This window comes from Oncorhynchus kisutch, linkage group LG14 (assembly GCF_002021735.2).
Source record: "Oncorhynchus kisutch isolate 150728-3 linkage group LG14, Okis_V2, whole genome shotgun sequence".
Lineage (NCBI taxonomy): Eukaryota > Metazoa > Chordata > Actinopteri > Salmoniformes > Salmonidae > Oncorhynchus > Oncorhynchus kisutch.
Window position 1 is genome coordinate 86,700,977 of NC_034187.2, and position 16,046 is coordinate 86,717,022.

At 40.6% G+C, this 16,046-nt stretch overlaps 1 protein-coding gene across 1 annotated transcript in view; it reads left to right on the forward strand.

Annotated features, from left to right (window-relative positions):
• csmd2 (CUB and Sushi multiple domains 2) overlaps nt 1–16,046 on the forward strand; it is an 895,829-nt gene that overhangs the window by 474,734 nt on the left and 405,049 nt on the right. Inside the window, 4 exon segments of the mRNA XM_031789283.1 lie at nt 23–210; nt 5,393–5,581; nt 8,380–8,496; nt 13,255–13,470. Coding sequence (XP_031645143.1) covers nt 23–210; nt 5,393–5,581; nt 8,380–8,496; nt 13,255–13,470 — 710 coding nt within the window.

The window sequence follows — 16,046 nt, forward strand, 5'->3', positions numbered from 1 at the left end:
AACCCATTGGTTGTTCCCCCAGGTTTCGTACTGAGGTAAACTATGACGTGCTGGAAGTGCGTGACGGCCGGTTCCCCTCCTCGCCTCTGATTGGTAGTTACCAGGGTACCCAGGTGCCCCAGTTCCTCATCAGCACCTCCAACTTCCTGTTCCTTCTCTTTTCCACCGACAAGAGCCACTCGGACATCGGCTTCCGCATCCGTTATGAGAGTAAGACTTTGTGTTTGTATTTTTTTTAGCTCATCTTAGCCACAAACAGGTAGATGATAACTACTAATGGTTCCAGAACAGCCATTTGAGAAACTGTCAAATTATCCCTACATTTCTTCCTTTCCTCAATGACAAAAAGTATAACCAAATATATTCCAGATTTGTCTGCCCTACCTGACAGAGCCCACCATTACAAATAACCTGCCGATAATGTATAGTACCAGTCAAAAGTTTGGACACAAGGGGTTTTTCTTTATTTTTTAAAATAATTTTCTACATTGTAGAATAATAGTGAAGACACTAAAACTATGAAATAACACATATGGAATCATGTAGTAACCAAAAAAGTGTTAATACAAATACATATATTTTAGATTTTAGATTCTTCAATGTAGCCACACTTTGCATTGATGACAGCTTTGTACACTCTTGGCGTTCTCTCAACCAGCTTCACCTGGAATGGTTTTCAAACAGTCTTGAAGAAGTTCCCACATATGGCGAGCAATTGTTGGCTGCTCATCCCAAACCATCTCAACTGCGTCTCACAAAGACACGGCAGGTGGAAACAAAAATCTCAAATTTGAGGTTGAGATGTGTCTGTTACTTGAACACTGTGAAGCATTTAGTTGGGCTGCAATTTCTAAGGCTGGTAACTCTAATTAACTTATCCTCTGCAGCAGAGGTAACTCTGGGTCTTCCTTTCCTGTGGCGGTCCTCATGAGAGACAGTTTCATCATAGCGCTTGATGGTTTTTGCGACTGAACTTGAAGAAACTTTTAAAGTTCTTGAAATTTTCCGGATTGACTGACCTTCATGTCTTAAAGTAATGATGGACTGTCGTTATTTCAGCTGTTCTTGCCATAATAGGGACTTGGTCTTTTATCAAATAGGGCTATCTTCTGTATATCTACACATTCCTTGTCACAATACAACTGATTGTCTCAAACGCATTAAGGAAAGGAAAGAAATTCCCCAAATGAACGTTTAACAAGGCCTGTTAATTGGATTCCAGGTGACTTCCTCATCAAATCAAATGTTATTGGTCACATACACATGATTAGCGGATGTTAATGCAGGTGTAATGAAATGCTTGTGCTTCTAGCTCGGACAGTGCAGTAATATCTAACAAGTAATATCTAACAAACTACACAACATATACTTAACACACACAAATCAAAGTAAGAATGAATTAAGACCATATACAAGTTGACGTCGGAAGTTTACATACACTTAGGATGGAGCCATTTAATCTCGTTTTTCAACCACTCTACAAATTTCTTGTTAACAAGCTATAGTTTTGGCAAGTCAGTTAGGACATCTACTTTGTACATGACACAAGTAATTTTCCCAACAATTGTTTACAGACAGATTAATTCACAATTCCAGTGGGTCAGAAGTTTACATACACTAAGTTGACTGTGCCTTTAAACAGCTTGGAACATTCCAGAAAATGATGTCATGGCTTTAGAAGCTGGAGGTGTACCTGTGGATGTATTTCAAGGCCTACCTTCAAACTCAGTGCCTCTTTGCTTGGCATCATGGGAAAATCAAAAGAAATCAGCCAAGACCTCAGAAAAAAAATTGTAGACCTCCACAAGTCTGGTTCATCATTGGGAGCAATTTCCAAACGCCTGAAGGTACCACATTCATCTGTACAAACAATAGTACGCAAGTATAACCACCATGGGACTACGCAGCCGTCATACCGCTCAGGAAAGAGACGCGTTCTGTCTCTAGAGATGAACGTACTTTGGTGCAAAAGTGCAAATCAATCCCAGAACAACAGCAAAGGACCTTGTGAAGATGCTGGAGGAAACAGGTACAAAGGTATCTATATCCACAGTAAAACTAGGCCTATATCGACATAACCTGAAAGGCCGCTCAACAAGGAAGAAGCCACTGCTCCAAAACCGCCATCAAAAGGTCAGACTATGGTTTGCAACTGCACATGGGGACAAAGATGGTACTTTTTGGAGAAAAATCCTCTGGTCTGATGAAACAAATTATGTTATGTTTGGCCATAATGACCATCGTTATGTTTGGAGGAAACAGGGGAGGCTTGCAAGCCAAAGAACACCATCCCAACCATGAAGCACGGGGGTGGCAGCATCATGTTGTGGGGGTGCTTTGCTGCAGGAGGGACTGGTGCACTTCACAAAACAGATGGCATCATGAGGAAGGGAAATTATGTGTATATATTGAATCAACATCTCAAGATATCAGTCAGGAACTTAAAGCTTGGTCGCAAATGGGTCTTCCAAACTGACAATACCCCAAGCATTCTTCCAAAGTTGTGGCAAAATGGCTTAAGGACAACAAAGTCAAGGTATTGGAGTGGCCATCACAAAGCCCTGACCTCAATCCTATAGAACATTTGTGGGCAGAACTGAAAAAGCGTGTGCGAGCAAGGAGGCCTTCAAACCTGATTGAGTTACACCAGCTCTGTCAGGAGGAATGGGCCAATATTCACCCAACTTATTGTGGGAAGCTTGTGGAAGGCTACCTGAGTAGTTTGACCAAAAATTAACAATTTAAAGGCAATGCTACCAAATACTAATTGAGTGTATGTAAACTTCTGACCCACTGGGGATGTGATGAAAGAAATAAAAGCTGAAATAAATCATTCTCTCTACTATTATTCTGGCATTTCACATTCTTAAAGTTTAAATGTATTTGGCTAAGGTGTATGTAAACTTCCGACTTTACTGTACATATGGACGAGCGATGTCAGAGAGGAACGGATTAAGATATAGTAGAATAGTATAGAATACAGTGTATACATATGAAATGAGTGATGCCAGATATGTAGACATTAGTTAAGTGACTAGTTTTCCATTCCTTAAAGTGGCCAGTGATTTCTAGACTATGCCTATAGGGAGAAGCCTCTAATGTGCTACTGATGGCTGTTTAACAGTCTGATGGCCTTGAGATATTAGCTGTTTTTCAGTCTCTTGGTCCCTGCTTTGATGCACCTGTACTGACCTTGCCTTCTTTATGATAGCGGGATGAACAGGCAGTGGCTTGGGTGGTTGATGTCCTTGATGATCTTTTTCGCCTTCCTGTTTCATTGGGTGCTGTAGGTGTCCTGGAGGGCAGGTAGTTTGCCCCCGGTGATGCATTGGGACTGCACCCCCCTCTGGAGAGCCTTGCGGTTGCGGGCGGCGCAGTTGCTGTACCAGGCGGTGATACAGCCCGACAGGATGCTTTCAATTGTGCATCTGTAAACGTTTTGAGGGTTTTAGGTGACAAGCCACATTTCCTTAGCCTCCTGAAGTTTAAGAGGCTTTGTTGCGTCTCCTTCACCACACTGTCTGTGTGGGAAGCTGGTTGAGAGAATGCCTAGTGTGCAAAGCTGTCATCAAGAGAAAAGGTTGGCTACTTTGAAGAATCTCAGATATAAAACAGATTTTGATTTCTTTAACACTTTTTTGGTTACTATATGATTCCATATGTGTTATTTCATAGTTTTGATGTCTTCAATATTATTATACAATGTAGAAAATTGTAAAAATAATGAAAAATCCTGGAATGAGTAGTTGTGTCCAAACTTTTGACTGTTACTGTAAATGCCATGGTTACCCTTGGTTTGAATCCAGGGACAGGTGTTTCATTTAACAGCCTTCAGTGTTCTCTTTTTGACTCCCTCCGCATTTGTAATTAAACCTTCAGATTTGTTAAAAATCTCATTATCTATCATACTCTGCTTCCTCCAGGCATTCCACTGATTTTAAAACTCGGTCCTCCAGGAAGGGGAGAGCCTTAGCAACACTTTTGCAGATCTTCATGATATCTTTCAAAAAATCAGTTTTTTAGAAAGGATACCTACACATTTTGACTATATTATATTAATGAGGTGACATTAATGAGCTGATAATAATGAGGTGACCTTAATGAGCTTTAGTAACCCGTAGTTACCTTTAGTAACCCGTAGTTACCTTTAGTAACCTTTAGTAACCCTTAGTAACCTTTAGTAACCCTTAGTAACCTGTAGTTACCTTTAGTAACCTTTAGTAACCCGTAGTTACCTTTAGTAACCCCTAGTAACCCTTAGTAATTTTTAGTAACTAGATACTTAGATTTGATTTGATTTGATTTTTGATTAGTAACCCGTAGTTACCTTTAGTAACCCCTAGTAATTTTTAGTAACCCTTAGTAACCTTTAGTAACCCCAAGTAATTTTTTGTAACCCTTAGTAACCCTTAGTAACCCTTAGTAATATTAAGTAACCCTTAGTAACCCTTAGTAACCCCTAGTAACCCTTAGTAACCCCTAGTAACCCCTAGTAAGCCCTAGTAACCCTTAGTAACCCTTAGTAGCCCGTAGTAATATTTAGTAACCCTTAGTAATATTTAGTAACCCTTAGTGACCCTTAGTAATATTTAGTAACCCTTAGTAACCCTTAGTAATATTTAGTAACCCTTAGTAACCCATAGTAACCCGTAGTAATATTTAGTAACCCTTAGTAACCCTTAGTAACCTTTAGTCACACCATCTCTCTCTGCTTTACCTGACTCACCTTAGTAACGCTTAGTAACCCTTAGTCACACCACCCTCTCTGCTTGGCTTGAATAAGTCACCATGGCTACTGCACCACTCCGACAGAAACAGGGACAGGTATGTGTGTGGGAGAGATCACTTTTAGTTGGTACCTGTATTCAAAACAAAAACTGACAGGAAGTTGTGCAAGAGTTTTAGTGTGCGTCCCAAATGGCACCCTTCTCCGTATGGACCCTGGTCAAAAGTCGTTTCGTTTATTAATTCGAACATTTAAAAGAAAAACAAGCACACATACAACTTGAAAAAGCCATACGTGCACACGAGGTAAATCATGGAGAATAACAAACATTAAAGTCTGGAACTTATTTCCATCCTCTTTAGTGTAGAGAACAGTGTGCCATTTGGTGCACAGCCTTAGTGTGTCATGCTACTGAATAAATGCCCCTTAGCTTGTCACACTGTTACACTGGTCCATTTGAGATAGGTGTTTCCCCTGAAGTACAGAATGACAGATACAATCAGTATGGATGTTGTATTGTGGCGTAGGGAAGAGGGGTGTGTGTGTGTGTGTGTGTATGTGTGTGTGTGTGTGTGTGTGTGTGTGTGTGTGTGTGTGTGTGTGTGTGTGTGTGTGTGTGTATGTGTGTGTGTGTGTATAATAACCCACGTGTGTTTTCCTCCTCAGCTCTACAGCTACAGTCAGATCACTGTGTCGACCCTGGCATCCCCGTCAACGGCCAACGCCATGGCAACGACTTCTACGTGGGTGCCTTGGTAACGTTCAGCTGTGACGCCGGGTACTCCCTCAGCGACCCAGAACCCCTGGAGTGTGAACCAAACTACCAGTGGAGTCGACCCCTGCCCAGCTGTGATGGTACGGCCCGATTCTGAATTCTGTTCACAAAATGGCGCCCATGTTCGCTCTAGGTGGAAGTTGCCCTTATCATACAGTAAAGCTAGGACAATCTTATGACTTCCTAATATCTAACTTTAACCGTTGGGGGGAAATCTTGAAACAAACCCTAAATCAGTGTTCAGGGCCCTGCTATGTAGTGTCCGAATGTATCCTCAAATCAACAGCATTTTCCCAATACTTCTTTATGAGACGCTATATTCACTATATTCACTATATTCACTATATTCACTATATTCTATGAGTATTTGGCAACTAGACAAGTCTTTCTAGATGTTTCCTACCCTCTAAAATGTTCATCTCTTTTTTTTCTCCGTAAGATATTTTTATCTCTGACTCTCCTTCCACTGTAGAGGCTTTTATATGTAAGGTATTGATATCCACCTCCTGTATAATGGTATTGATGATATCCACCTCCTGTATAATGGTATTGATGATATCCACCTCCTGTATAATGGTATTGATGATATCCACCTCCTGTATAATGGTATTGATGATATCCACCTCCTGTATAATGGTATTGATGATATCCACCTCCTGTATAATGGTATTGATGATATCCACCTCCTGTATAATGGTATTGATGATATCCACCTCATGTATAATGGTATTGATGATATCCACCTCCTGTATAATGGTATTGATGATATCCACCTCCTGTATAATGGTATTGATGATATCCACCTCCTGTATAATGATATTGATATCCACCTCCTGTATAATGGTATTGATATCCACCTCCTGTATAATGGTATTGATATCCACCTCCTGTATAATGGTATTGATGATATCCACCTCCTGTATAATGGTATTGATGATATCCACCTCCTGTATAATGATATTGATGATATCCACCTCCTGTATAATGGTATTGATGATATTCACCTCCTGTATAATGGTATTGATGATATCCACCTCCTGTATAATGGTATTGATGATATCCACCTCCTGTATAATGGTATTGATGATATCCACCTCCTGTATAATGGTATTGATGATATCCACCTCCTGTATAATGGTATTGATGATATCCACCTCCTGTATAATGATATTGATGATATCCACCTCCTGTATAATGGTATTGATGATATCCACCTCCTGTATAATGGTATTGATGATATCCACCTCCTGTATAATGTTATTGATGATATCCACCTCCTGTATAATGATATTGATATCCACCTCCTGTATAATGGTATTGATGATATCCACCTCTCTGTATAATGATATTGATGATATCCACCTCCTGTATAATGTTATTGATGATATCCACCTCCTGTATAATGATATTGATATCCACCTCCTGTATAATGGTATTGATGATATCCACCTCTCTGTATAATGATATTGATGATATCCACCTCCTGTATAATGTTATTGATGATATCCACCTCCTGTATAATGATATTGATGATATCCACCTCCTGTATAATGGTATTGATGATATCCACCTCTCTGTATAATGATATTGATGATATCCACCTCCTGTATAATGGTATTGATGATATCCACCTCCTGTATAATGATATTGATGATATCCACCTCCTGTATAATGTTATTGATGATATCCACCTCCTGTATAATGGTATTGATGATATCCACCTCCTGTATAATGATATTGATGATATCCACCTCCTGTATAATGATATTGATGATATCCACCTCCTGTATAATGGTATTGATGATATCCACCTCCTGTATAATGATATTGATGATATCCACCTCCTGTATAATGATATTGATGATATCCACCTCCTGTATAATGATATTGATGATATCAACCTCCTGTATAATGATATTGATATCCACCTCCTGTATAATGGTATTGATGATATCCACCTCCTGTATAATGGTATTGATGATATCCACCTCCTGTATAATGGTATTGATGATATCCACCTCTCTGTATAATGGTATTGATGATATCCACCTCCTGTATAATGGTATTGATGATATCCACCTCCTGTATAATGATATTGATGATATCCACCTCCTGTATAATGGTATTGATGATATCCACCTCTCTGTATAATGGTATTGATGATATCCACCTCCTGTATAATGTTATTGATGATATCCACCTCCTGTATAATGGTATTGATGATATCCACCTCATGTATAATGGTATTGATGATATCCACCTCCTGTATAATGGTATTGATGATATCCACCTCCTGTATAATGGTATTGATGATATCCACCTCCTGTATAATGGTATTGATGATATCCACCTCCTGTATAATGGTATTGATGATATCCACCTCCTGTATAATGGTATTGATATCCACCTCCTGTATAATGGTATTGATGATATCCACCTCCTGTATAATGGTATTGATGATATCCACCTCTCTGTATAATGGTATTGATGATATCCACCTCTCTGTATGTGCCCTTCAGAAGGGCACTGCTAGTAAACTGCATTGTAGAGCATGGTGAAACCTGGGGACATTTCATTAAGTGTAGTTCTAGTATCTACCATTACTGTCTCTGTCTCTCTCTCTCACTCGGTCTCTCTCTCTCTGTCCCTCTCTCTTTATTTCTCTCTCTCCCACCCCCTCTTATCTCTCTCCCTCTTCTCTCTCTCTCTCCCTCTCTGTCCCTCTCACTCTACCTCTTTCGCTCTCTCGTTCTCTCTCTCGTTCTCTCTCTCTCGTTCTCTCTCTCTCGTTCTCTCTCTCTCTCTCTCTCTCTCTCTCTCTCTCTCTCTCTCTAACCCTCCTCTCTTTATACCTCCCTCCCTCTCCCTCTCTCTGCAGCGTTGTGTGGAGGTTATATTCAGGGCAACACCGGTACCATCCTCTCCCCTGGGTTTCCTGACTTCTATCCTCACAACCTCAACTGCACCTGGATGATAGAGTCCTCCCACGGGAAAGGTGAGCAGGGCCACTCCTGTCTACATGCTTTCAGTCTAATTCAATTTCACTGGCATTGTCATTTCACTTATCAGGCCCTTTAAAGAATTCTGGTACATCACTGCACCGCTGATACCCAACCCCTCAGTCACATCACTATTGGAGTTATTACCTCTTCATAAAATATATTGGTTTCCTCTTCATAAAGTATCTTGGTTTCCTCTACATAAAGTATCTTGGTTTCCTCTACATAAAGTACCTTGGTTTCCTCTTCATAAAGTATCTTGGTTTCCTCTTCATAAAGTATCTTGGTTTCCTCTACATAAAGTATCTTGGTTTCCTCTACATAAAGTACCTTGGTTTCCTCTTCATAAAGTATATTGGTTTCCTCTTCATAAAGTATCTTGGTTTCCTCTACATAAAGTACCTTGGTTTCCTCTACATAAAGTATATTGGTTTCCTCTTCATAAAGTATCTTGGTTTCCTCTACATAAAGTACCTTGGTTTCCTCTTCATAAAGTATCTTGGTTGCCCAACCCCCTGTCACATGACTATTAGATCTAGAACCACATGTGAAACCTGTGTAGAATATAGGTTAGGGGTAGGCATCTAGATCTGAACGAATAGTCTGAACGAATGCTTGTTGGTCAAGAACAGAATTATAATAATTTATACACTGTAAATAGACTACAACTAAACCCCAAAAGAGATTGTATTGGAAAATAACAATCATTTCACACCTTGATTACATTGAGACACGATCTCATCTTTGTTTTGAGGGGGGGGAATACGAATTTACTGATATATCAAATGTTTTGCTGAATTCCTGAATATTTTACTGTTTTTTCTTTAACCAAAAATGACCCCCCCCCTCCCCCCCATGTAGAAAAATAGTAGAAAAATATCTACAAATTCTTGAATGAGTAGGTTTATCCAAACTTTTGACTGGTACTAAAGTTTGGACACAACTACTCATTCCAGGGTTTACACCTACTCATTCCAGGGTTTACACCTACTCATTCCAGGGTTTACACCTACTCATTCCAGGGTTTACACCTACTCATTCCAGGGTTTACACCTACTCATTCCAGGGTTTACACCTACTCATTCCAGGGTTTACACCTACTCATTCCAGGGTTTACACCTACTCATTCCAGGGTTTACACCTACTCATTCCAGGGTTTACACCTACTCATTCCAGGGTTTACACCTACTCATTCCAGGGTTTACACCTACTCATTCCAGGGTTTACACCTACTCATTCCAGGGTTTACACCTACTCATTCCAGGGTTTACACCTACTCATTCCAGGGTTTACACCTACTCATTCCAGGGTTTACACCTACTCATTCCAGGGTTTACACCTACTCATTCCAGGGTTTACACCTACTCATTCCAGGGTTTACACCTACTCATTCCAGGGTTTTCACCTACTCATTCCAGGGTTTACACCTACTCATTCCAGGGTTTACACCTACTCATTCCAGGGTTTACACCTACTCATTCCAGGGTTTACACCTACTCATTCCAGGGTTTACACCTACTCATTCCAGGGTTTACACCTACTCATTCCAGGGTTTACACCTACTCATTCCAGGGTTCACAACTACTCATTCCAGGGTTCACAACTACTCATTCCAGGGTTCACAACTACTCATTCCAGGGTTCACAACTACTCATTCCAGGGTTCACAACTACTCATTCCAGGGTTCACACCTACTCATTCCAGGGTTTTCACCTACTCATTCCAGGGTTTACACCTACTCATTCCAGGGTTTACACCTACTCATTCCAGGGTTTACACCTACTCATTCCAGGGTTTACACCTACTCATTCCAGGGTTTACACCTACTCATTCCAGGGTTTACACCTACTCATTCCAGGGTTTACACCTACTCATTCCAGGGTTCACAACTACTCATTCCAGGGTTCACAACTACTCATTCCAGGGTTCACAACTACTCATTCCAGGGTTCACAACTACTCATTCCAGGGTTCACAACTACTCATTCCAGGGTTCACAACTACTCATTCCAGGGTTCACAATCTACTCATTCCAGGGTTCACAACTACTCATTCCAGGGTTCACAACTACTCATTCCAGGGTTCACAACTACTCATTCCAGGGTTCACAACTACTCATTCCAGGGTTCACAACTACTCATTCCAGGGTTCACAACTACTCATTCCAGGGTTCACAACTACTCATTCCAGGGTTCACAACTACTCATTCCAGGGTTCACAACTACTCATTCCAGGGTTCACAATCTACTCATTCCAGGGTTCACAACTACTCATTCCAGGGTTCACAACTACTCATTCCAGGGTTCACAATCTACTCATTCCAGGGTTCACATCTACTCATTCCAGGGTTCACATCTACTCATTCCAGGGTTCACATCTACTCATTCCAGGGTTCAATCTACTCATTCCAGGGTTCACAACTACTCATTCCAGGGTTCACATCTACTCATTCCAGGGTTCACATCTACTCATTCCAGGGTTCACAATCTACTCATTCCAGGGTTCACAACTACTCATTCCAGGGTTCACAACTACTCATTCCAGGGTTCACAACTACTCATTCCAGGGTTCACAACTACTCATTCCAGGGTTCACAACTACTCATTCCAGGGTTCACATCTACTCATTCCAGGGTTTTTCTATATTTGTACTATTTTCTACATTGTAGAATAATTGTGAAGACATCAACACTATGAAATAACACATATGGAATCATGTAGTAATGAAAAAAATTACTTCACTCTCCTCCTTCTTTATTATTTTACCAGGCAAGTCAGTTAATAACAAATTCTTATTTTCAATGACGGCCTAGGAACAGTGGGTTAACCTTGTTCATGGGCAGAACGATATATTTTTACCTTGTCGGCTCGGGGATTTGATCTTGCAACCTTTCGGTTACTAGTCCAACTCTCTGACCACTAGGCTACCCTGCCGCCCCAGCAGCATGGAGGTGTGTTAGGTCATTGTCCAGTTGAAAAACAAATGATAGCCCCACTAAGCGCAAACCAGATGGGATGGTGTATCGCTGCGGAATGCTGTGGTAGGCATGCTGGTTAAGTGTGCCTTGAATTCTAAATAAATCACAGACAGTGTCACCAGCAAAGAACCCGCACACCATCACACCTCCTCCTCCATGCTTCACGGTGGGAACCACACATGCAGAGATAAACCGTTCACCTACTCTGCGTCTCACAAAGACGAGGCGGTTGGAACCAGATATCACAAATTTGCACTCATCAGACCAAAGGACAGATTTCTACCGGTCTAATGTCCATTGATCGTGTTTCTTGGCCCAAGCAAATCTCTTCTGATTATTGGTGTCCTTTAGTAGTGGTTTCTTTGCAGCAATTCTACCATGAAGGCCTGTTTCACGCAGTCTCCTCTGAACAGTTGATGTTGAGATGTGACTGACTGTTACTTGAACTCTGTGAAACATTTATTTGGGCTGCAATTTCTGAGACTGGTAACTCTAATGAACTTATCCTCTGCAGCAATGGTAAATCTGTGTCTTCCTTTCCTGTGGCGGTCCTCAGTTTCATCATTGCACTTGATGATTTTTGCGACAGCACTTGAAGAAACTTTCAAAGTTCTTGGATTTTTCCAGATTGACTGACCTTTATGTCTTAAAGTAATGATGGACTGTTGTTTCTCTTTGCTTATTTGAGCTGTTCTTGCCATAAAATGGACATGTTCTTTTACCAAATAGGGTTATCTTCTGTATACCACCCCTACCTTGTCACAACACAACTGACTGACTCAAACGCTTTAAGAAGGAAAGAAATTCCACAAATGAACTTTTAACAAGGCACACCTGTTAATTGAAATCCATTCCAGGTGACTACCTCATTATGCTGGTTGAGAGAATGCCAAGGGTGTGCAAAGCTGTCATCAATGCGAAAGGTGGCTACTTTGAAGAATTTCAAATACAAAATATATTTGGATTTGTTTAACACTTTTTTTGGTTACTACATGATTCCATATGTGTTATTTCATAGTGTTGATGTCGTCACTGTTATTCTACAATGTAGAAAATAGTACAAATAAAGACAAACCCTGGAATGAGTAGGTGTGTCCAACATTTTGACTGGTACTGTATATGTGTATGAAATCACTCGCGGGCCGGTTTTGCCGATTAATAGGTTATATTGTATTTGATACAGCCAAGCCAACCCTAAAATAGGTTCTACTATGTTTGATACAGCCAAGCCAACCCTAAAATAGGTCCTACTGTATTTGTTGTCTGAAAGGTTCCATCAAGTGTTCGAAAGCATCAGATTCAGCTACAAACACATGATCCAAGCTTACTCTTCTCCTGCTCTATGTCCCGCTCTCTCTCTCTCTCTCTCTCTCTCTCTCTCTCTCTCTCTCTCTCTCTCTCTCTCTCTCTCTCTCTCTCTCTCTCTCCTGCCCACCAGGAAGAGTGTAGCTGACTCCTCTTCTGTTTTCTCTCTCTCCTCACCCACCAGGAAGAGTGTAGCTGACTTCTCTTCTGTTTTCTCTCTCCTGCCCACCAGGAAGAGTGTAGCTGACTCCTCTTCTGTTTTCTCTCTCTCCTGCCCACCAGGAAGAGTGTAGCTGACTCCTCTTCTCTCTCTCTCTCCTGCCCACCAGGAAGAGTGTAGCTGACTCCTCTTCTGTTTTCTCTCTCTCCTGCCCACCAGGAAGAGTGTAGCTGACTCCTCTTCTGTTTTCTCTCTCCTCCCCCACCAGGAAGTCTATCTGACTCTTCTCTCTCTCTCACTCCTGCCCCACCAGGTGTCCAGTTCACCTTCCATACGTTCCACTTAGAGTCTCCTCATGACCACCTGTTGGTGACAGAGAACGGCAGCTTTCCCGAGCCCCTGTGGAGACTAACGGGCTCAACACTGCCCCCCACCCTCAGTGCAGGCCTGTATGGGAACTACACCGCTCAGATACGCTTCCTCTCAGACTTCTCTGTCTCCTACGAGGGATTCAACATCACCTTCTCAGGTAGGGGTTGGGTCATCCTCTGCTTGTGATTGAAAGGGAACTTTCAATCACAAGAATAATGCCTCAAAGGACCATGAAATAGAGCTCTAAAGATTTATAATTTAATTTAATAAGTGGATAATACTGAGAGAATAACCTATTGTATGATGTAATGCATTTGTAGATCCACCAGAAACACATATGAGTATCTGTGTGTATTTGTGTGCCTCCCTATCCGTCTAGATGGAACACAAAACTATCCTGTTCCCAGACCTGTTTATTTTTTGTGTCTTGTGGGTTGTTGTCATGCCACAATGACCATATGAGTTGACCACGTTGAAACAATGTTCTGGTACCAGGCTAGTTTCATTCAGCCAGATAGGAAGACAGGCTACCATTGGAAACTGAGCTACAGTGACCTCCCGAAAAATGTAAAAATATTGGGAGAACAACATTTTATGTTGTTGTTGTTTTGGCTCCGTACTCAGGCGCACAATGATTATGTCACACTTGTGACTTAAAAAAAAAAAACTTGTTGGATGCATCTGCAGTTTGTTTTGGTTGTGTTTCAGATTATTTTGTGCCCAATAGAAATGAATGGAAGATAATGTATTGTGTAATTTTGGAGTCACTTTTACAGAATGTGTAGTAACACTTGACACCCAGTGTTATAACCATGTCATAACGGCTGACATAACCATGTCATAATATGTCATAACGGCTGACATAACTTGTTATAACCATTTCATAACGGCTGACATAACCATGTCATAACCATGTCATAACAGCTGACATAACTTGTCATAACCATGTCATAACGGCTGACATAACTTGTTATAACCATGTCATAATATGTCATAACGGCAGACATAACTTGTTATAACCATGTCATAACGGCTGACATAACCATGTCATAACCATGTCATAACGGCTGACATAACCATGTCATAACCATGTCATAACGGCTGACATAACCATGTCATAACCATGTCATAACGGCTGACATAACCATGTCATAACCATGTCATAACGGCTGACATAACCATGTCATAACGGCTGACATAACCATGTCATAACCATGTCATAACGGCTGACATAACTTGTTATAACCATGTCATAATATGTCATAACGGCCGACATAACCCACCATATTATGGTCGTAACACTGTTATAACACTGACCCATATATTTACACCTGTTGTGACATATAGTGTGTTATTTTATGGCTGGTTATAACACCTACATAAGAGTGTCACAACCCACATTTATTCAAATGAGTTTTTCCACAGTCAAGAAGTTTCCTTTCGTTGTTGTTTGTCCTTTGTTGTTGTTGTCATGAATTCTTTACAGTATTTTGTTCATCATATGTTAAATAACTAATAGAAAATATACTTCATGCCAATGTCAAGAAGCATTTCGCCCATCGTAATCATATCAGGTAGATAGTCCTATCATGTCCTTTAATCAGTCCTCAGTCTAATAGAGGGTGTCTTGTCCTGCTCCTGAAATCTGCTCCTACATTCATCCCAGTCATCAGTCTAATAGAGGGTGTCTTGTCCTGCTCCTGAAATCTGCTCCTACATTCATCCCAGTCATCAGTCTAATAGAGGGTGTCTTGTCCTGCTCCTGAAATCTGCTCCTACATTCATCCCAGTCATCAGTCTAATAGAGGGTGTCTTGTCCTGCTCCTGAAATCTGCTCCTACATTCATCTCAGTCATCAGAAACAGAGCATTGAGGCAGGTGCATGTCTGACATCAATGTGTGCACAATAACAATGATAATTTAATATGGACAATTAAAAAAATATGTTATATTAACATAAACATACTGTTGACAAGGAGGCTGTGATGTAATGGACTGTTTTTCCTTGGGTGGTGTGTTGTGACACTTTATAATAGGTTATGACAGGTTAATGTCAGCTGTTATGACCATATTATAACAGGCTACTGTCAGCTGTTATGACCATATTATAACAGGCTACTGTCAGCTGTTATGACCATATTATAACAGGGTAATGTTATTGACAAGGAGGCTGTGATGTAATGGACTGTTTTTCCTTGGATGGTGTGTTGTGACACTCTTATGTAGGTGTCATAACGAGCCTTAAAATAACACAATATACAGTATGTCACAACAGGTCTAAATGTGTCATGACAGTGTTATGACCCTATTATAACCAGTTATGACAAGTTAATGACAGCTGTTATGACCCTATTATGACAGATTAATGTCAGCTGTTATGACCATATTATGACATGGTTATGACAAGTTAATGTCAGCTGTTATGACCATATTATGACATGGTTATGACCATATTATAACAGGTTATGACATGTTAATGTCAGCTGTTATGACATATTTTGTGAGGTGTTATGACCATGTGATAAGGTGTTATGACATAGGGTGTCAAGTAAAGTGTTACAGAATATGTTTCTAAAACACTTCTACGTTAATGTGGAAGCTACCAGGATTATGGATAATCCTGAATGAATCGTAAATAATTATGAGTGTTTAATGTACAGACGCACAAATATCATACCAAAAAACACTAACCTCCCCTGTTATTGTAATGGTGAGAGGTTAGCATGTCTTGGG